The sequence below is a fragment of the Tetranychus urticae genome, chromosome 1 (assembly GCF_039701765.1).
Source record: "Tetranychus urticae isolate SD_2017Ah chromosome 1, NJAU_TeUrti_SD_1.0, whole genome shotgun sequence".
NCBI lineage: Eukaryota > Metazoa > Arthropoda > Arachnida > Trombidiformes > Tetranychidae > Tetranychus > Tetranychus urticae.
Window position 1 is genome coordinate 26,666,528 of NC_142958.1, and position 20,673 is coordinate 26,687,200.

The 20,673-nt window shown below is 31.4% G+C and overlaps 4 protein-coding genes across 6 annotated transcripts; 3 read left to right on the forward strand and 1 right to left on the reverse strand.

Annotated features, from left to right (window-relative positions):
* Window positions 1-10: 10 nt before the first annotated feature.
* On the forward strand, window positions 11-4,191 carry Ctns (lysosomal cystine transporter cystinosin). Of its 2 annotated transcripts, none has more exons than XM_015931920.3 (4): window positions 11-148; window positions 697-1,355; window positions 1,813-1,930; window positions 2,769-4,191. In XM_015931920.3, exons 2-4 carry the CDS (start codon window positions 861-863, stop codon window positions 2,993-2,995), a joined length of 840 nt encoding a protein of 279 aa, XP_015787406.2. In that variant the 5' UTR covers window positions 11-148; window positions 697-860; the 3' UTR covers window positions 2,996-4,191. The 2 variants fall into 2 exon arrangements, with proteins under 2 accessions (XP_015787406.2, XP_089123134.1); XM_089267008.1 differs by having other exon boundaries at window positions 751-1,355.
* LOC107364536 (uncharacterized) lies at window positions 4,178-9,845 on the forward strand. 2 transcript variants are annotated; one of them, XM_015931918.3, is made up of 3 exons: window positions 4,178-4,606; window positions 5,905-6,224; window positions 6,513-9,845. In XM_015931918.3, exons 1-3 carry the CDS (start codon window positions 4,381-4,383, stop codon window positions 9,045-9,047), a joined length of 3,081 nt encoding a protein of 1,026 aa, XP_015787404.2. In that variant the 5' UTR covers window positions 4,178-4,380; the 3' UTR covers window positions 9,048-9,845. The 2 variants fall into 2 exon arrangements, with proteins under 2 accessions (XP_015787404.2, XP_015787405.2); XM_015931919.3 differs by lacking the exon at window positions 4,178-4,606 and adding an exon at window positions 5,614-5,774.
* Window positions 9,846-9,989: 144 nt separating this feature from the next.
* On the reverse strand, window positions 9,990-15,444 carry LOC107364473 (aromatic-L-amino-acid decarboxylase). Its single transcript, XM_015931821.3, has 12 exons — window positions 14,223-15,444; window positions 13,589-13,930; window positions 13,403-13,454; window positions 13,213-13,283; window positions 13,005-13,139; window positions 12,721-12,831; window positions 12,447-12,641; window positions 12,278-12,345; window positions 11,977-12,067; window positions 11,767-11,865; window positions 11,297-11,398; window positions 9,990-11,244 (listed from the first exon to the last, which is right to left on the reverse strand). Exons 1-12 carry the CDS (start codon window positions 14,997-14,999, stop codon window positions 10,660-10,662), a joined length of 2,628 nt encoding a protein of 875 aa, XP_015787307.2. The 5' UTR covers window positions 15,000-15,444; the 3' UTR covers window positions 9,990-10,659.
* A 1,501-nt stretch (window positions 15,445-16,945) lies between these two features.
* LOC107364474 (uncharacterized) lies at window positions 16,946-19,913 on the forward strand. The gene is made up of 2 exons (XM_015931822.3): window positions 16,946-17,545; window positions 18,214-19,913. The coding sequence occupies exons 1-2, from the start codon at window positions 17,067-17,069 to the stop codon at window positions 19,163-19,165; spliced, it is 1,431 nt and encodes a 476-aa protein (XP_015787308.2). The 5' UTR covers window positions 16,946-17,066; the 3' UTR covers window positions 19,166-19,913.
* Window positions 19,914-20,673: the final 760 nt, after the last annotated feature.

Below are 20,673 nucleotides of genomic sequence, written 5' to 3' on the forward strand. Positions count from 1 at the left end.
AAGCTTTTGTTCTCATGTTTTTCTATTTACATATATTTGTCTACAACAATTCAACATAATTGTAAATAATTGTAATAAAGAACAATTGTTGTGTTAATTTAATCAATCGTATATATAGTTGAAAGGACCAGCAAGGAAACAACAATAAGTGAGTACTGATGCCCTAAGAAAGGATAACATGGTTCTGTTTATAAATGTAATCGTTTAGGCTTATGAGTGTCAATCTCGTGGACTTATGTTGACTGTTTTGGTTTAGTTATGTCTTTTCCCTTGCAAGTATTAACATAACCAATCTTCAATGTCATGATAACTGAGTTAAAAATCAATTATCATAAAAACTGCTATTAACAATGATACCAATAATGCCATAAATTATGTAATTAGCTGTCTATTTATTGTTTAACTTTTGTTCTCCAACCGAGTTTCATGTTAATCACTCACCGACAACCCTATCATTCTATTTAAAGTAATGAAAATGATATTTTAAAACGATTCATTCTCTAAATAATGTGATCAAATCATTAAATTGAAAAATAAACCTACCATCAACTTTAAACAACAGCAATACCCAAACAACAAACCACTTTTTAAAGCAGTCATCAGTGCCATCAACACCGATCTCATCATCACCAGGATTTAATATCATCATTTTTTCTTCTTTTTCTTTCTCCTTTTCATCATCATCATCATCATCAGCAACCTCAACTACAACTAACCTGCAACCAACTAATTTATTTAACCACCTTCTAGTATCAAGCCATCTATCATTCATTTGAGTTGAATATCTCCACTCTACCAGCTTGATGACAATTACTCACTTGAAGAGCTAGTCATCAAACATTTTTCTAGTAAAGTTAACAATGGATACACTTGACATTGTAATTCAAATTGTTGGTTGGATCTATTTTGCTGCTTGGTCAATCAGCTTTTATCCTCAAATATTAATCAACTTTCAAAGGAAAAAAGTTACCGGACTTGATTTTAATTTCATTGCCCTCAACCTTACCGGTTTCCTGTGTTATACAATCTACAATGTTTGCCTCTTCTACATTCCTCGCTTCCAGAAAGACTTTGTTCACTTCAATCCAAATCAAACTGAACCAGTGTTTGCCAATGATGTTGGATTTTCAATTCATGCAACATTTGCGACCATTGTTACCATAATTCAATGTTTCATTTATGAAAGGGGCAGTCAAACTGTCCATATCTCGGTTATCATAGCTTCAATAATCATCTGGTCAGTCGGAGGTATTTTAACTTTACTGGTGGCCCTCAATAAACTCAACACCTTCTATCATGGATACTATTTTGCCACAGTTAAACTGGGAATCAGTGCTTCCAAATACTGTCCTCAGGTAAAATTTTATGGAAAATCTCTTTATGAGCAATAACCGTGTGAAATGAACAATCTGGTGTTGTAATTTATTGACATCACTGCATTATGTAATAATATGTTATGGAGTATCTTGCTACTAGACTTTGCCAGCGAAAAGTTTTCCTGAAGAATTTTGTACCAGTGAATTATCTTGTTAATTAGTGAATTAACTTCAATTTTATGTTGATATACCACAATGAACAGTTCATCAGTAACATACTGTGTGATTGAAGATCAGTAAATTATAATAGAAATAATTATCTACTGGAAAACCAGAATATACCCAAAATAATCGCAATGCTAGTGTTGAAATTTATTTGCTCTGGTATTCTGTAAATCTTTCACCGTCAGTCTGTTGGTTAACTTTTTTGTATTTATTCAGTTGTTTCTTCTGATTGATTGATAAATCTAAACATGGTTTTATTTTTCTTTCCCAGGCTTACTTTAATTACAAGAGAAAATCAACTGTTGGTTGGAGTATTGGCAATATCCTACTTGATTTCACGGGTGGATCCTTCAGTTTACTTCAACAAGGGCTGTCTGCAATTAAAGAAGGTAATTTGCTTGCACTGAAATGGTCACTGAAGATTATCAAACATCAGGCGAGCTGCTAATTAAGATCAACTAAATTAGTTAAACTTGATTATCCAGCCACTCTTAAAATTGAGATCCAGTTCCCTTTGGATTTGTTAAGTTGAGTTATGCTTAATTGAGGATATATACAAAGCTGTTTTAATTATTGGAAGTGGGAAACCGGGAAGTTTTAAACATTTCCTACTGTTTTTTTCCATCGAATTTCCATTTCAGTCAAAATCTGTTTTTTCGATTCACTAATAGATTGAATATTCAATAATCAGTCTATTACACTTACAATGTTGATCCAATCTGACTTGTGAGTTATTGCTAAGAGTTATAGTCTCGATTTTGGCCATTTTAAGATTCAACAAAATTACCTTTGATCTATGAAGTACATCAGCACATGACTTTCAATCCATTTAATCATAATCAACACTAGTTTTGCGCTCCAATCATACCTCATACATATATCAACTATTTACTTATTTTATTACACTCATGTTGCTGTTTATTATGTTAACTTTATGTTTATTTATGTTTGATATTTAATTGTTGAATATGATTTGTTTCATGATATAACCATGATAATCTATTTAACTCTTATTTGATCTTCATTTTTTAACTCGTTAATCCAAGTACGTCAAATTCACACCAAGTTTTATCATAAAAAGTACTTGAAAAACATTTGTAACAATAGTAATTATGGTACATGAGTTCACAAATTTCATATCTTTCCCAATATGATTTTAATTAATCGCCTAGATCTCATGTTTCACTCATGATTAATAATTCTCTTTTTATGTTATTTGTTCTAAAGGTAACATCAGTGTCATGATTGGAAATCCTGTCAAATTTGGTCTTGGATTATTATCAATGGCATTCGACATATTCTTCATGATCCAACATTATGTACTTTACACTAACAGAGAGGAACCATCGGAGGAGAGCTCGCGGGACGAGTTATATTATCAGGCAGATCCAGCCGACCTCGGTGAAAATAATCAAGCTCATAATGAAAATAACCAATCACATAATAATGCCTGAATCGTTATTCCTGTGCCTTACCATAAACTCGTCCAATCCATCGCCTGTTCAATCTTTTTTTACAAAAGAGCTATTTTGTTAATATATTTTTATCATATACTTTTTTAGCCAACATTGAATTATTTTTTAAAGCAAAAATTTATTTAATTGCCATGTTACCATATTTTTTTAAGAAAAGAGCTAAATCAGTATCAATAACAAAAGGTTTTTACCCAAAATTGAAAAAATCTGTTTTCATTAACCCAAATACTGTTGACAATCTTTTTTAAACTGGTAAACTGACTATTTAAAATCGTTAAATCTATTGTAGCAAAAAAATCATAAAAATAAACCTGATGATTTAGGTGAAATAGTTTGCTGTCAAAATAGATTTTTGTAAATGAATTTGCCTAAACTAATAATTTATTTTTGACTCAGTCAATGCACAACAAATGTTATTATGTAGGTCGATGTTTCACAAATTGGGTTAAAAGTGTAAAGCAAAGACCAAGCAAAAAACTTTCAATGGCTCATAATGACGGTGACAATGACGATGGTGATGATGAAGATGAGGATGCTCCACCTGCTGTTGTTTCTGCTACTGATGTTGATGATAACAATGTTGAGACGTGAAAGATGGTTTCAACGCACACTGATGATGCTCTTGGTCTATTTACAATTTAAGGGTTTCCTCCAGTAATATTGTAAACTAGCAAATCGTACCCAAAAAGATGGCTAAAATTAGCAAGTTTCAGTGTTACACTAGAACCGATTCCAAAGCAAATCATCTACTTTCTCAATCTTCTCTGTCTTTCCATCTCTCTACCAATCAAAGTTGATAGCAACAGGCTATTTGTTCACTATAAATTGCATCTTCAATCTCACATCAACAAGGAGGAGTAAAATATTTCCCTCATCCAAAATCCCTTTAACCTTCCAATTGGATCCAAGTCAAAAATATCCAAGAATTTTTCCTCTTGAATTCATAAACTTATCTTCATCTCTCCCTCTCACTCTTCTTTGCATAATCTTCATCATCACCATCTTACAGGTTTAATAGTAACATTTAATGCCGTCTTGAAACATCTTTGTTGATGGCTGAATTTGTTTTGTTTTACTGTGTACGGATAAAATGAATACGCTATTGACTGTTGATATTCAATTTTGCTTATAATTTCATTATATTCAGGAAATAAAATTTAAATTATTTTCTTCAACTTGTCCATGTTTATAATTGTTTTACTGTGCAACTTAACACTTTTTTTTAACTGTTTACCTAAATTTTGTGTAAATTAATTTCTTATATTGATATAATTTTGAGTGTTTTTTTTGTTGTTTCGTCTTTCAATTATCTTGCAAGCTTTCAAAGAGTTGTCTATTTTGCTTGTACAGTTGGTTGGATTAAGATGGAAGATCGAAGTGGATTATTCAATGAGATTCAAAAATTTTCTCAACGTGCATTACGTAAAGTTGAAACCAATGTGACAACTGGATTAGGGGAAAAGGTTGTTGAAAAAAGGAGTGCAAAAGGATTAAAGACACTTGAAAATGAATCAAATAAATCATCGAAAATAACTGAGAATCAAAAATTGGATCTTCAAGTTGGTCTAGTTATTCCTGGATTAATGATTGGTAAGTTCACAATCACAGTTGATATTTGAAACAATTAACTGCATCCTTTGATAAAATCTGTAAATCAATAGATAACATCACATGAACGCTTTTTCTTTTGAATCAATAAACATTAGGCGTTTACTCTGTATCGCTGTATTGCTTACTTATTAGTTTTCAGTCACTTTGATGATGAAGGATAAAGGCTCTATGATAAATTGAAATTGCCAATATACAATATAAATTAGTAATTAGAAGAAGCACAATTTACTCCATTGACCTTGCTCCACAAGCTTAAAATAATCTTATGGAGAAGACTCAAATTGATCTTGGCTGAAATGATAATTTAAACACATCATATACGCACCACTTGCTCATCATCTCTTCTTTATATCATCACAATCTACATTAAATTAGTCAGAGATTTTTATTTTTCGAAGAAGCTAGACAGTGTTTGGATAAATTTTACTTTGGTTGAACAAAAAAGTCAACAGAAATAAAGAGAAATGAATTTCATTTTCTCAGCCAGTTTAGGTTTTATGATATTTCCTCTGGATCATAATACTGATTGATAGACGATTTAACAGTGTTCAGCAAGATTAACATGTTTTCTTGAAGAAATTTTCACTAGATGAAGATAATAATGGGAGCAAATACAGATATGATGATTTGTTTTCATTTTGATGTTTGTGTAAACTCATCCTAAAATTTCATATTACAAATACGGTGTTTTGAGTCTTAAATCTGGTAAAACAAAACTTGGGTTACTATAAAAGCAAACATTTTACATTTTTAATTAAATTGATCATGCAAGTTGATAGACGGTTATTACTACAATCAGAGGAAATAGAAACAAATGGTCGAAACTGGTTAATTCTAATTCAATAGCATGAAAAATAGATTCACTTTCATTTAAAAAAATAGATTCAGCGTTTGATGCGTTTTATGCTTTTTTAAAATAAACAGATGGGAAAAGGCATCGGCTTTGGAATGAAACGACTTAAATCTCAAGTCTGAAGTCTATTTTGATTATTATTTTGGTTAAGTGTCCAAATTATTTTTTGCCATGTTTATTTTAATTTGATACAGAAGTGATATTGTATAATCTATATTATTGTGGCCTTTATTGGTATAATTTCTGATTGACAGTTTCAGTTGTTTCACAGTTGTACTGAGATCGTAATTTATGGTAAAAAATATCAATAACTGCTTTTGTTTTGATTTTAAATCATTGACTTAAAGATGCAAGTGTTGATAATTTAATAATCTAATGGATATATTGATAATGTATTAATTTCTTGTCTCTTATACGTTTTCAGGTTCTCAGGATGTTGCCCACTGTAAGAAAACGTTGGAAGAATACGGGATTACTCACATTGTAAATGCGGCTGAAGATGAAGTGGATAACAAGTTTGAAGATGAATACAACTATTTGAGTATGCAAATCGAGGACTCATCTTCTACTGATTTAAGAAAATATCTGGATGATATTTTTGATTTCATTGACCAAGGAAGGTTTGCAGGAAACTGTTTTGTTCATTGTAATGCTTGCAAGCCAGGATTGTCTCGATCATCAGCCATATGCATCGCTTATTTAATGTACAAAGAGAAGAGACGTTTTGATAACGCTTATAATGAGGTGAGTCGAAATTCAATTTCTAGTTAATGGATGGATTGTACTGGGTGATCAATAATAACTATCACAATCTTGTTGGTTCGAGATTCTTGTTGTAAAGGTGTTGAAATATTCAACAGCTGAGTGAATGATTTGTACTTTACATGCAAATAATCAGAATAATTGTAAGATTAATTGAATATGTTGTGGTTTCAACCGTTAGCATCTTAAACTTGTTAATTCTTATTATGCATGTGCATAAATAAATGTATTAGATGAATGTACTAAGAAATCTTCTTTCTTTCAAAATAGGTTAAAGAAGCTCGTCCTTTTGTTAAGCCAAATGATGGTTTCATGAATCAAATGAAAAAATTAGATGAAGAGTATAATGGAGCCAAGAAAAAGGAAGAGATTGAAGATCCATTCACAAAGAAAAAAAGACAAGAGATTGAAGCTGAAAAGGCAATGTTAAAAGGTACAACAAGTGTAAAAAATAAGCTTCAAATGTTCAAGAAAGTCGAAGAAGATGAAAAAACTAGGGTTACAAGTCCGACGCCAAGCAAACTTCGTACTAATGGAGCCCTATGGAATACAGAAGCTACAGGAGATAATAAAGAAAATTCAGAAGAAAAACCAGCACCAAAAAAGTTAACATCCATTTTAAGTATATTTCAGTCCAAAGACTCATCTGGTTCTAGTAATAATAGAAATAATTCCATCGGTTTACCCAAAATTGCGGCCTCCAATGCTCCAGTTAAAAAATGGAAACCCGTTGAAACAAAAGGATTGCAAAGAGTTGCAGATCCTAAGATAAAATTTGACCCTCACAAGGATTACAGTGTTTATGAGAGAATCAAAAAATCAAAAAGTGGAGTAAAATGGGCCAGTAAAAAGGATGCATTAAAACGGACTAAGTCGAAAGAATTTAAAGCAGCAATGAAAGCAAATGAAAATTTATCTTCAGCATTACCACCAACATCGGAAACAACCAAAAATATCACCAACCAACCTGAGACTAAACAACTGAGCTCGAAAGCTCAACCTTCTACATTGCAATCAACATCTAAACCTCTTACTCGAACTTCAGACCCTCCACCTCCTCCTCCTCCACCACCACCATCAACAGAATTATCATCTTCAAAGAAAGCAGCTCCTCCGCCAGCAACCAAAAAGTCTGAATCAAAACCAAATACAGTGGCTAACGACGTTAAACCTGCTAGACCGACATTAAGAAAACGACCCTCTCAAGAAGATGACTCTGTAAATCAAATTCAAAATTCACAAAGAGCGCCTTTAAGACGCCGTCCATCACAAGAAAATGAGAACAATCCATTATCACCCTCAACAACCAGCAATAAGCAACTTCGTCGTCGACCATCACAAGAAACAGATGACACTGATGCACCAATTAGACCTTCTCTAAGACGTCGACAGTCACAAGAAAATGATACAAATACTTTTTCAATGTCAACTGATTACTCGCGTCCAACTTTACGAAGAAGACCTTCTCAAGAAACCCAAGCAGAACCAACAACACCGTCAAACAATTCATCCTCAACACCAGCTGATACAATGTATCCTTGGAGGAAAGGACGAAAAGACTCGGATGTTAAACAAGAAAATGTAAATGATAAAAGTAAATCAAGTAAACCAGTAAAATCTGGTTTAAATGATCAGAGTTCAGAATCGGTCAATGAAAAGGTTTCACCTAGTCAGAATGTCACTTTTAATAATGTACCATCAAATCCTTCAAATGATAAAGTTGAGGAGCAACCCAAGCCTAAAGTTTATGGTGTTTGTCGACCTAAACCTAAAAATATTGTCGGTGGTTCTATTTGGGGCGCAGAAGAAAAATATGGACCTAAGAAAGCTGAGGAAACAAAGGTAGTTGATGAAAGTAAAACAAATATTATTCATTCCAGTGGAAATAAAACAACAACTTCACCCAACTCTCAACCAACTTCATCATCATTATCAAAACCTGTGGTTACAAAAGATACTGTTAATCAGTCTAAGCCAGCTAACTTAAATCAAGAACCAAAAAAGCCAAGCGAAACGGCCAATGAAAAGGGGAAAAAGAAAGAAGATGTCAAAAAGATTGTTATCATGCAACAAGATGATGATGAAGAGGAAGAAGAGGAGGAAAGTGAAGAAGAGAGTGAAGAAGAAAGTGAGGAAGAAAGCGAAGAAGAAGAAGAAGACGAAGAGGAGGATGAAAGTGATACAGATGAAGCACTCCAATCAAGGAAATCGGGTCTAACACGATCATCGACAGCGGAAATATTGAAATTAATAAAATCCAAAACGAAACCTGAAATCGCTAGATCAATGGACATAATTGAAGAGGACGAAGAAATCGATGTATTATTGAATGAACTTGAAAAGGAAGGAATTGAAAATATTGATTGGGGTGAACTTGGTATTGGATTAAACGAAGTCAAAGATATTGTCGAAAATGCCATAGAAGAAGAGGATGAAGAGGAAGAAGAAGAAGAAGAAGAGGAGGAAGAAGAGGAAGATGAAACAAATGAATGTAAAAATGAAGACGAAGAAGAAAAGGAGATCGAATATTTGCTTAAAAATTTGGAAAAGGAAGGAATCAAAGAAGATCTCAGTGATTTCAGTGAGAGTGGTAAAGAATCGCCAATATCAAGTGTCACAATTGAATCCAAAGTAAGGTCTAATAAACCAGCCTCACAATCAACACTGTCACCGCCACCAGCTAGATCAACGGGTGCTAAAAAAGTTGAACCAGTTAATTATATTACAAAAGCGGAGTCAGAAGAGGAAGAAGATGAATCGTACGAAGAAGAGGTTGAATTGGTCATTGAAGATGATAGTGATTAACCTGTTTCAAGATTTATTCTGTTCACTTATTATTATTACTTGCGATTTTTATGCTTCAGCTTCCATCCTCATCCTCAATGGATCCTCATATTCATGCCACTCGATCGCTTCTGCCTCTCTGCATAGTTATTGTTATCAAAATTTTTGTCAATTGAAATTATGTGCTCGGTAATTAGTTGAATCAGGGTTAAATGTTTAATCAGTCTATCCTCTCTGTGATTAAAAATCAACTCAATATACATAAAAGCAGAAGCTTGCTTCCAAGACGTAAGTGATAATTGTATTGATTCAATGCGAAAGCATAAATTGTTAACTGTTATGTATTATTTGAAAACATTTCAATCAACTAACCAGTAATAATTTCAATTGAAAAACACTGTACTTGTGATAAATATTACATTCAAGCTTCTATTAATTATCAATCCCTGGCATCATCAACTAGCCACTACTAACCTTAAATCGCTATTATAATGTTTCAATGGTTACACCAAGCTGACCAAGAAATCAATGCTCTGAATTTGCTGCGTAAACAATTAAGGACGAAATTATACTCAAAAAGAAATGGTTATTTGTGTAAAACGACATCGGATAAGAAGAATACAAAAAATGATGTTTTTAGCGACTCGCAAAGCTGTTTCAATAATTGATCAAGTGATTATTGTTGTCTATTGTTTGAAATAGATTATTGTAATTCTTCCTGAAAGAGAGACAAAGATTAATCATCTTTAATTTATAATTGTTAAGAATCGTTTTATTTTGCTCAAATTATTAAAAAATAAATAAAATCTTTGCTTTACATTTAATCCTTCATATCTATGACAAGCTAATATTTAAATTAACCTGCACTCAATCATCACTTATATTTTTCATATTTAATTTATAATCTTTTCCTAAACTATTCAAAAGGTATATTTCAACAATTAAATCCGCATCTAGACAAAATTTATCATCAGGTATTCAATATAAATACCAATTTTGTTTTATTTTGCATCTACAGAATAATCATTATTTAATACATTTATTAACTAATAATGAAAACAAGTACAATTGAATTCATATTAATGATAACAATTTAAAAGCAATAATAATAAATAAAAGGCAATCAAAAGATGAGGTTCAAATGTTCATATTAAAATCAAAATCAATCATATCAACAGTTTATGTTGATTCCCTTCCATAGTTTTTGGGTTGACAATTGATGCAAAAAAAACTATTGCAATTAAGATGAGACATTGAATTTGTAGATCATCTCAATTATTTGATATCGATTACGCAGCAGATTTGATCAAATTTAAATCTAAGGAGGAAATAATCAAGTAAAATTAATAATTTGGTCTTTGGTTGCTCAGACTTTTCACAGTCGAATGGCAATGGCAATCATTTTTGAAATGAAATGATCTTAAACACATGTTGACATGGATCACAATTGGTTAAATAATCCTTTAAAAATCACACCGGTAACCATAATCTATCGACTAAGTGAAAATATATCATTTTGCCATTAAGAAGCTCTCAAATGCGTTTTTAGTTATCAAATATACATCCCAGAAAAGAAATGGTCAACAACAATAAAATCATGAGACAATTGAAACTAATGAGATCAATTTGGCTGTTAAATGGGCGACAAAATTCCAGTGTCTTTATCATCTGTTTGATCAGATGAACACGACAATGCTTTAACTATCTTTGGATTGTAAAGCTTTGGATCAGAAACCATTCTGACGAAGAAACTTCGCCTGTATTTCAGGCTAGTATTTATTTTCCTGTCAAAAACTATTACTTCATCTGGCATTTCGTCTTCAGTTTCTTTCTTGGTTTCCTCTTCAGGTGTGGTTTCAATTTTATCAATTGAAAGTCCTCCTTTGATTTCAATTGAACCTTCTTTTTCCTCTATAGATGACTTTTGGGATTCTTGTTTAGCAAATTGTTGTTGTTGAGAACCAGTCAAGTCTCCTTGAATAACTGCTTGTTGCTGTTGAAGTGCAGCCATTGATTCCTCGGACCCAATAATAGCCAATAGGTTAGCCGAAAATTGTGAGATAATCTCATAAGCAGCTGAAATGTCGTCCTCGGTTGCATGTTGAGAGCAAACACAAAATCGTATAACATACTTGTTTCCCAGATTTGCTGGAACCATATGCATTTCACCCGAAGCATTAATTGATGACAACAATTTCTTGTTCAACGTATCAGACCCCTAAAATCAAGCTTAATCATTAGTCTGTCTATTAGATGGGTTATTGACTTACCTTTAAACGGAAGCAAACCAAGCCAAAAATGACTTCATTCATAATCTCGAATCGTTCATCTTGTCTCATCAAGTTTTCAAATTTTTTGGCCAATCGACAATGCTGAGTAAAAAACATAAATGAGTATTAAAAAATTGAATGTAAGTGTCTCAGGTTATTCAAATCGTTGAAACCAATATATTGTACTTTTAATGTCACAATAATTCATGAATACTGATATAGTTGGTGATGTTTTCAAAGAATATCTCAATTTAATTCTTAATAAGATATGCATGTAATAGACGTTCTCATGGATAGAAAAATATGATTGAAATCGATCAATAAATTCAAGTCTATTCAATAAGCTATTACAAAAAGTATGCCTAAAACTCAAAATTTATACAGATTTTCAAAAAACTAATTGATTACAACAATTTTTAGTAATTGTTAGAAATAAGAATTGAGAAAATATGAAAATAAATATTACTTACATTACGTATGTATTTTTGTAATCCTTCAATTCCATAATTTCGAATGACAAACCATAGTTTCAATGAACGAAATCGTCGACTCAAAGGTATTCCCCAATGCTATTTGAGTTATTTCAGCCATTTTTATAAATAGAAATAATTTACAGAAATATAACATCAGAGACAAAATATAAGGCAATAAATATGGAAAGGTTGGATAATGAGTCTTACCCTGTAATCAATAGCTTTATCTGAATAACTATGTTGAAGGTATAAAGGATCGACAACCAAAGCTTGGGTCAATTTGAATCGATCTGTAACCCTATTTTGACAGAAAAAAATGAGACGAGAAAAATGAGAAAGAATGTTGATGACAAGAGTGATGAGGATGATAACGAGGTAACTGTTTTTAAATAAAATAGAAATTAAAGTTTATGTCAATCATAATTAAATGATTGGTATGGCCAAATAAATGGAGGGGAAAGAGAGACGAATAAAGTTGATTAATTAAAAAGAGAAATTTGTTATTTACCATAAAAGTGAACAATCAAAATTAATCAACATCCATTTGTTTGGATTCATGTTGAAAGATGAGGCAAGCTGAATACCATGAGAAGATACAAAGAAAGAAAGTTGAAAAGATTTTGTATTCGTGTTAATGAGAGATAATTGCTGCTAATGGTATAAAAGATGATAACCACCTCAATTCCTTTGAGAAGATATTGAAATTCTGGACAAATTAATGAGCTTCCACCATATGCAGCATCAACATGCAGCCAAACTCCTTCTTTTTGACAAATCATTCCAACAGAGTCTACAGGATCAACTGAACAACATGAGGTAGATCCCAATGTAATGGCAGCCCAAAAGGGAATGAATCCTTGAGCTTTGTCCTCCTAAAAATACAATTAAAAACGTTATTATTAGTTTTAAAAAATGACCAATTCAATTAAAGTTGTCAAAATATCAAAATACCTGAATAGACTTTTCAAGTAAATCTGGTCTCATACGAAATTTTTCATCAGTATCCAGAATTCTCAGCTTAACAAAACCAATCATGGCTGCTTTTTCAACAGATGAATGAGCCTGAAATAAATCAATACATTAAAAACAATTTATTTTATAAAATATTCTTGATGAGATGCTCATCATTGGAATCAATAGAAATCTAAAAGTAGAGAGTAAATTCATGAATCATCATCAATATGTAAAATGGATGAATACTTATGAATACCTGTAATAATGAATGTAAAACGTACCTCTTTTGAACAATAAGCAATCAATTTACCCAAAATATCAGTATCTTTTGCATTGGGTTCTTGCTTTTTAGCTTGTTTAACAGCTTCATAACGTGCTGCTAAAAGTGTTACCAGAATGCATTCAGATGCAGAGCCCTAAGAAATGAAAAATTAAATAAGATTTTGTTTAAACAAATTGGTAAATTAAGCTAATTTAATTTAAACAAACCTCAATGACTCCACCACCTTTACTGTTTTCAGCAAAACACATGAATTTGTCGGGCAAACCAATAGCACGACCTTACACAAAAGAAATAGTTCAAGATACATTCATTAATAAATTCATCATTATTCATCAAAGAATGTTAAAAGACAATAGAAATATTTCAGAGAAATAAAAGACTATTTTTTCAACTCACCCATCCAGTCCAGCATGATAGTTTCCAATTCAGTACATGATGGTGAAGCTGCCTAAAAAGAGCAATTAAATTATTATTTTACAAATAAATTTAATGAAACTCGAATTTTCATCTTCAGTTTCAATGCTAAGCAGGCAAAATTAGATGAAAATAAAATTGATGGATGAACTAAAAATTGATATTTACCCATGAAAATCCAATACAAGAAATGGCATCAGATAACATATCTGCGAGAATTGATGGATAAGCATTTCCTGCTGGAAAATAAGCATGAAATCTTGGATGCTGCCAATGAGTTATTCCAGGCATAATTAACTTGTTGAAATCTTCCATAATTGTATCCCATTGTTCAGCTTTCAATGGAGCCTCTTCGGGTAATTGGGGCTTTAAATAACCAGGTTCAACATTAGGTGTAACTCGACGTTGATCAATAGTTTCCAGATAGTTAGCGATATAATCTACCATTTCTTTACCTCTTACCCTCCACTCCTTTGAATCCATACCACAAAATGGAGCTTCACTTGTTGACTATAAACAGAAATATCAATATACCAAGTTGACTCAATAATACATTAAAAATGCAATAAATATTACAATTTGATAGTTGAATTATAATCTAGACTGATTTTTGGATTAAAGGTTGTTTCTGGCAAGAAAAAAAAACATTTCTTATAAATGGTTCATCGATAAATCAGTTAATATCACTTTTTGGAAGTGATTTTTGACTTGAAGATTTAAAGTCACTTGATTATCAACTCTAATTGAATCAAATTATAACAATTAACAAGAAACAAAGGCAATAAGAAACAGTTAGACTCACCTTTTTATCTGGATAAAAGCATTTTGTAAAATTAGCTTGTATTGAATGATCATCATAATGATTATGTGACGATTTCACTCCTTGATTGTGATCATAATTTGTATCATTGTTATCATCATCGTCAGTGTCTAATTTTTTCTCGTCTTTAATTTTAATCCTATTAATTCGTTTGCTATTAAAATTATTTAAACTATCACCGTTACTCTTCAAACGGTTAACATTATTATTATTACCATTGAAAGTTGAACAGTTACAGGTTGGGTGATGGTTGGTTAAACTATTATTACTGTTGTTGGTGGTGGCTTTAGTAGGGTTGCTACTAGATGATAATTTAATATCAAGCGTTGGTGAAGGTGTATTTGATTTAGTTGACTGGGTTGTTGCCGCTGGATATTTTAAATCATTACGAAAAATATCACGGACAAGACTACTAATGCTTGCAAATGTTGTTGGCTGGTGAATATTGTTTGAAGAATCACGACGAGATTTAGTTGGACTTTCCATTAATTTTTCATACTCGGTTGATTTGAAAGCCAATTTATGATTGTTACAGGATTCATTAACTGTAGATGAGGTTGAAACTAAATGTTGACTTTGATATAAGGTAGTCTCTTTACAATTATTAACTGATGATGACTCCTTCAACTTTACATTACCATTGTCACCAACACTAGACTCCTTTAAAGGTACAGTTTCATCTAAATCAGGTGATTGGTCCGATGAGTTAGCTTTACGGAAAAATAGATGACAATCGCCAAAAAGGCGTGAATAACACATACAGTCGTTGGTCCACAGTTTGATTGAATAGGTAACAAAACTCTTAACAATAAACAATCAAATAATTAATCAATAATTATAATTAAAAAGTAAAATTAAAAATAAAAACAAGTGAAAAGTAAAGTTTAAATGCAACAAAAGGCAAAAATCGAAAGCCAAGCTTAACCAGCCGTTTACTTTGGCTGACTAAAAAATGGCTTATTATAATTTTTCTAACTCCAAATCATCACAGAGTAAACGTTTAGCTTTTAAATTGTGTTCAATTCAATCAATTATTTTAAACTCTAATTTACTTGTTCAACTATAATCAATGGATAAATTAATAACTTTAATAAATGGTGATCATAATGGTAATAATAAACAAAAGTGAAAAGTTTGAAATAAACTGAAAAGTGAAGTTGGTTTGTATTATAAAAAAGGAATTGTAAGGTTTTCCCTTTTCAATGAAAGCCTGTCTGTTAATTTTTTGGTTTAATAGTTGAAGGCGAATTTTTTTTTCTCCTTTTCTTCGAATTATTGTTTATCAAAAGGTAAAAGATGATCATCATCATCATGGTGATGATGTTGGTGATGATAGGAAAGGATAATGGGTTTTGACATTCCGCGCACAAAAGGCCAGCCATACACTCTTTTGTTGACTATTAACCTGCTTCACCTCATCCTATCATATTCATCTTTCTCCTCCTCCATTTCACCCCTGTTTTCACCATCTTCATCACTGACTTCACCATTAACATCATCATGTTTTTCATCATCATAATCATCATCTTCATCTTTTTTTTTGCCATCTCTCTTCAATATCAATGGCTATCAATATAAACGCTGTTGTAGGCTTCAATTGAAAAGACTGAATATTTATGTTGTTAGGATCCTAGTAATGCAAAACTATTAATAATGTCTTTTTTTGTCATAACAAATCATCTGTTGATCAAATTTTAATCAAATGTTGATTCCAAATTTACTTATTCATCAAACAATTAGCAATTTTAACAGCAAATGGCTAAGATTTACAAATGTTTTCATCAAATCTTTCGGGCTATGATATATTTTTGAAACACTTTTCTGGTTTAACCTGTTAATTTGATCGTAAAAGGTCAATTTTTCTAATTAAACGTCTATAATTAATGATTATAATATAATCTAAAAATATAACATAACATAATAATATAATATTACTTTAATCATTTCATTTAGGTTATAAACTATTGACATTTAAAGCATCCCTTGTAAGCTTTTCATGTTTAATTTAGTATTGACTTTTTTCTGGTTCACTTTCTGGTTCCATCAACTGGTTGATCAAAGGTTGATGTGCTGATTAATTGTTGGGAAGCAAATTCACTTTTAAATTGTTCTGTCGATTCGTTTTTTTCGGAAACTAATTCAGATGCTTTGGTTGCTATTTAGCAGATATTACTGCCAAGTTGATTGGTTAATCTGATTTTTTGTTTGGTTTTTGTTGCTGTTATTGTTTGTTTATGCTGTAACTGTAATTGAGATGATTGTATTTGCTTGAAAAATCAGTTAATTACGGAAGTGATGAGATTGGATAAATGTTGATAGACCCACTTAAGTTAATCACTGCCAAGGTAAGATTGATCAGATTTCAACAGCGCTTCAACTACATCAGCAGAACAGCAAAATCAAAGACAAATCAAAGTTAAATTTAAAGATGAATTCAATTGAAATTAAAAGTTGAAATGAAATTGCAATTGCTATTTACATAATAATGTGACAATTTGTAAATGTTTTAAAATTAGTTTGAAAAATTGTTTACGCTTGTTTCCATGGAGAAATAGCTTTTTTTCATTTCAAAGTATTAAAATGATTATCTAACACATAAATGCTGATTTTGTTTTATAAATTATTGATGCGTAGTTGATGTTAATCATTGAATCTCAAATTGCTTTTGTAAATTGTCAATCATTATTTTCCAATCACTTTATTTTTTCCAATTTGATTTGTCTTTCAAAGCCAACATTTCATCAATTTTACATTTGTTTAACTTTCCTTCTTGGTTTTATTGTTTTTCCTCTTTTGTTTGGTTCCTCTGTCATCTAATTTAAAAATATGGTTAAACATATTGGATTATTTAATTGTTCATCTCTATCTTGTCATCATAAATGGATTTCAATTGGGCTCATTTGTTTAATTAATATTGTCTTTGTGAATACTACATTTTTTGATACACCCGAGGAGCCCGTAAAGCTTGAAGCTAACCAAGAAACCGACTTGTTACCCTTATTCCTGATTCCTATAAATGGCTATGAAACCACCATCAAATATCCTAGTAAATGGTTAATGGGTAAAAACTTACGATGTAGTGTTAAATTAGAAACTGATTATTCAAAGTACATTTATGGCAATATCACTCAATTAATTGTTTGGTACCAAAATGACAACAATGAAACGTATCAACTATTGCTTGACTCGGATGGAACATCTCTCTTCTCAAAAGAGTATTTCATTGATTTACCGTTGACTAATTATGGCAAATTTCGCCTGGAAATTGAAATGCAAGCAAGTACAAATGCAGATATTGATACTTCGTGAGTCTACAATTTAATACAATCAATATAATTAAATTGCCTTGCCGATTTGCCATCAATACATGTATGCTAAACTTTTACATTGCTGGATCAGTAAACATTAGCTACATAATAAAGTGAAAGTGTTCAGTGTTTAAAAGTCAAAATTATAAAATGAAATTACAAGTTATTTAGTTAGCTCAGGAAAATTGAAAGTTCCAGTCAATGGCTAATCAACTACTCGAGAGGCCAATTCTTGTCATCTAGTTTCTTCTTTCTTATTGTCTCCTGACTTCCCATCAGAATCTTGACATTTTATTTTTTTCCAAATTATTGAACAGCATCTTATTATGAGTGAACCTTTGTTATTTTCAATTAGTACTTCAAAAAGGTGAAGTTTGGTGATGATCAACAGATGACATTTCCTTACCTCACCCTGTTCTTTGAACCATGCTTGGTACATTTTCAATTGGCAACTTGATTGGTCATAACAACAATCATAAAAGTTCTGATTTTGTTATGTGATTAGCTTCAATTAACTTACTCAATTAGCTTTATTGTACATAGATGTATCTGTACAATACTCAAGTGTTTTGGGATTCCATTAATTTATATCAGCGAATGCAATCAATCAATTTTTCCTCAATCTAATTTAAAGTGTTGTTATTTTTTCTTTCTCATTTCTACAGGCTTCATTTAGTTAAAACACTCTCGACGCATCGTTGTTGGAATACTTATCAACATTGTCCAGTATTTTCCTGTTCACCCAAGGATATCAACAATCAAAGTTCTGTTCAATGTTCATTCTCTCCCGAACTTTCCTTTAATTGCTCCACTCCTGACCTTTGTATTTATCAAGATGAAGTCTGTGATTATGAAATTAATTGTCCTGATGGTAGTGACGAATTGAATTGCGACCAATCGAGTGCTTTAATGTCTAATAATACCTCGGCTAATGAGCTAAATGGAGACGTTTCTTCAATCAATAATTTGAGATGTTCATTCGAGGTTGATTACTGTTCTTGGAGGCCTTTCAAACTGTCAAATGAATCATGTTTCTGGGGAATGTGCTCACACAATAGAGGCTTGATCCGTACCGTTGCAGCTAAATCATTAACCCAGGGACCAACCTTTGACCATTCTGAAAATCCCAAAGGTCACTATTTATTGCTCAAATCAAGCAGCAAACGAGGCCGAAGTACTGGATCCATTGTCAGTTCAACACCCATTGGAGGAAGTTGTAAATTAGTTTTACATTATTTGACCAACAGCCGATATAGTCAAGTTTTGATTCGATCAAGTGATAACTCATCTTCATTTAACCCATTCTCAACCATTGAAGTTATCGATCTGGATTGGGAGAAATCATTATTTACCCGAGTTGAAGTTGATTTAGACCTTTCTGGTGAATGGTTATTTCTGGTAACTATGATTAAAGGAGATGAAAACTCTTATCTGGCCCTCGATGACATTTATTTTACCAAAGGATGTTATGCTCTTTCCATACCAGAATCATCTTTGTCATTGCAACCACCAACTCTTTCACCACTATCATCATCATCATCATTTCCATCAACAAATTTAACGGCTACAGCTTCTCCTTCATCATCTTCATCACCATCATCATCATCATCACCATAATTCACATTTTCCATTCATCGAGCAAGACTTCATCGTTCTATCGATAGATTCCATGCATTCCTGTAACAGCCTATTGTTAAAGCATCAAGATGATTTAAGCAAAGTAAAAAAAGACAAGCGATCAAGTAAAGAAGCAAAAAGATGAAAAAAAGGAAGAAAAAATGAAAGTTCATATTTATATCTCATATCTCTTCCAGTTGCCTTTAGCAAACCAATGAAATTTTCTCCTGCTATTTCTTATTGTCTTTCGGGTCTCATTCACCCACTCCAACTCCATATTTCTCAACATTTCTTAACTTCATCTCTACCTTCAGCATCATCATCATTTAAAGCTATTTTTCCATTTGTAAAGGATTCCAAAGGCTTTTGTATTTAATCTTTGACAACAAAAATCAGATGATATTTTTAGGAAAGAAAGAGTAGAAAGATTTAACTAAACTTTATAAAGTCTCGTCGGTTAAGATGGAGATGATCTTGAAGATGATAGAGATGATAAAGAAGAGGAAACTTTTGATGTTCATTTTTTGAGTTGCATGGGTATAAAAATTGAATACATTTACATAATCATGAAAGTGTATAGAAAGCTAATTGCAACGCAATTCAAAAAAACCAATGTTTCAACCAACTAAATTATTGAAATTGTTATTGCAATTACTATTGATGTAATACATATTTTATTAAGCAAATTTACTAATTCTTTGTTTCCTCGACAAAATTAAACATTAAACACAAAATATGTGCTCATTAATGCATTTCAATTTATAATTTCATTTGTACATTAACCAAAATTTATTGTTCAACATTGTGCTTGAATAAGAGCATTGGTTGAAATTTTAATAGATCATTTTGTTGGGATTAAATTAATTGTATGAAAATACAAATATTAATAATTGATTATCCTGTAAGGTATTAATAGAGCGGATTATTCATCTCATCAGGAAAACCTGAATTATAAAAAAGACAAATCAAATTGTTGACAAAAATTTTTAATTCCTACACAGACACAACTTTAATAAATGTATATCCATGATGGTTTTAAACTGGAATTTACACTGGTTTTAAGTAATTATTTCAAGCAAATTATTGATTTAATTAGTTAATAAAACAAAATCAAGAATAAATTCAATCAACATTTCACTTTATTGTCATTTAATATCCCAACAAAAAATTCTTGACTTTTCGAAAATACATCTTAATGTAACTCCATCTGTTGATTCACGTTTAAACGTCTAACGTAAACATTCAATACTTTGTTGATTTTTTAAAAGTTGTTTAGTTGTGTAAATAATAATTAAAAAATTTATAACACTAAATGATGATATCAAATCTGTACAGTTGAAGAGTTATCTTTGTCTGAATCGCTAGGCATTGAATTATTAACTTGATTTATTGAACCTGGTGCCTGTTATAATTTGATTAAAATTGAAAACTTGATCTTCTTCAGAGTTTTTGCTTTCTGGGTAAGGTCCTAGTTATGGGGACACTGGCGTGGCTTCAATAGGCATTTA

Coding starts and splice junctions, on each gene's coding strand:
- LOC107364474 (XM_015931822.3), top strand. CDS start 17,067: ATGGTTAAACATATTGGATTATTTAATTGTTCATCTCTATCTTGTCAT. Junction 17,546..18,213: donor AATGCAGATATTGATACTTC/GTGAGTCTACAA, acceptor TCATTTCTACAG/GCTTCATTTAGTTAAAACAC.
- LOC107364473 (XM_015931821.3), bottom strand. CDS start 14,999: ATGTGTTATTCACGCCTTTTTGGCGATTGTCATCTATTTTTCCGTAAA. Junction 13,140..13,212: donor AAGGTGGTGGAGTCATTGAG/GTTTGTTTAAAT, acceptor TTCATTTCTTAG/GGCTCTGCATCTGAATGCAT. Junction 11,399..11,766: donor TACAAAAATACATACGTAAT/GTAAGTAATATT, acceptor TTTTTTACTCAG/CATTGTCGATTGGCCAAAAA.
- Ctns (XM_015931920.3), top strand. CDS start 861: ATGGATACACTTGACATTGTAATTCAAATTGTTGGTTGGATCTATTTT. Junction 1,356..1,812: donor CTTCCAAATACTGTCCTCAG/GTAAAATTTTAT, acceptor TTTCTTTCCCAG/GCTTACTTTAATTACAAGAG. Junction 1,931..2,768: donor GCTGTCTGCAATTAAAGAAG/GTAATTTGCTTG, acceptor TTTGTTCTAAAG/GTAACATCAGTGTCATGATT.
- LOC107364536 (XM_015931918.3), top strand. CDS start 4,381: ATGGAAGATCGAAGTGGATTATTCAATGAGATTCAAAAATTTTCTCAA. Junction 4,607..5,904: donor TATTCCTGGATTAATGATTG/GTAAGTTCACAA, acceptor ATACGTTTTCAG/GTTCTCAGGATGTTGCCCAC. Junction 6,225..6,512: donor TTGATAACGCTTATAATGAG/GTGAGTCGAAAT, acceptor CTTTCAAAATAG/GTTAAAGAAGCTCGTCCTTT.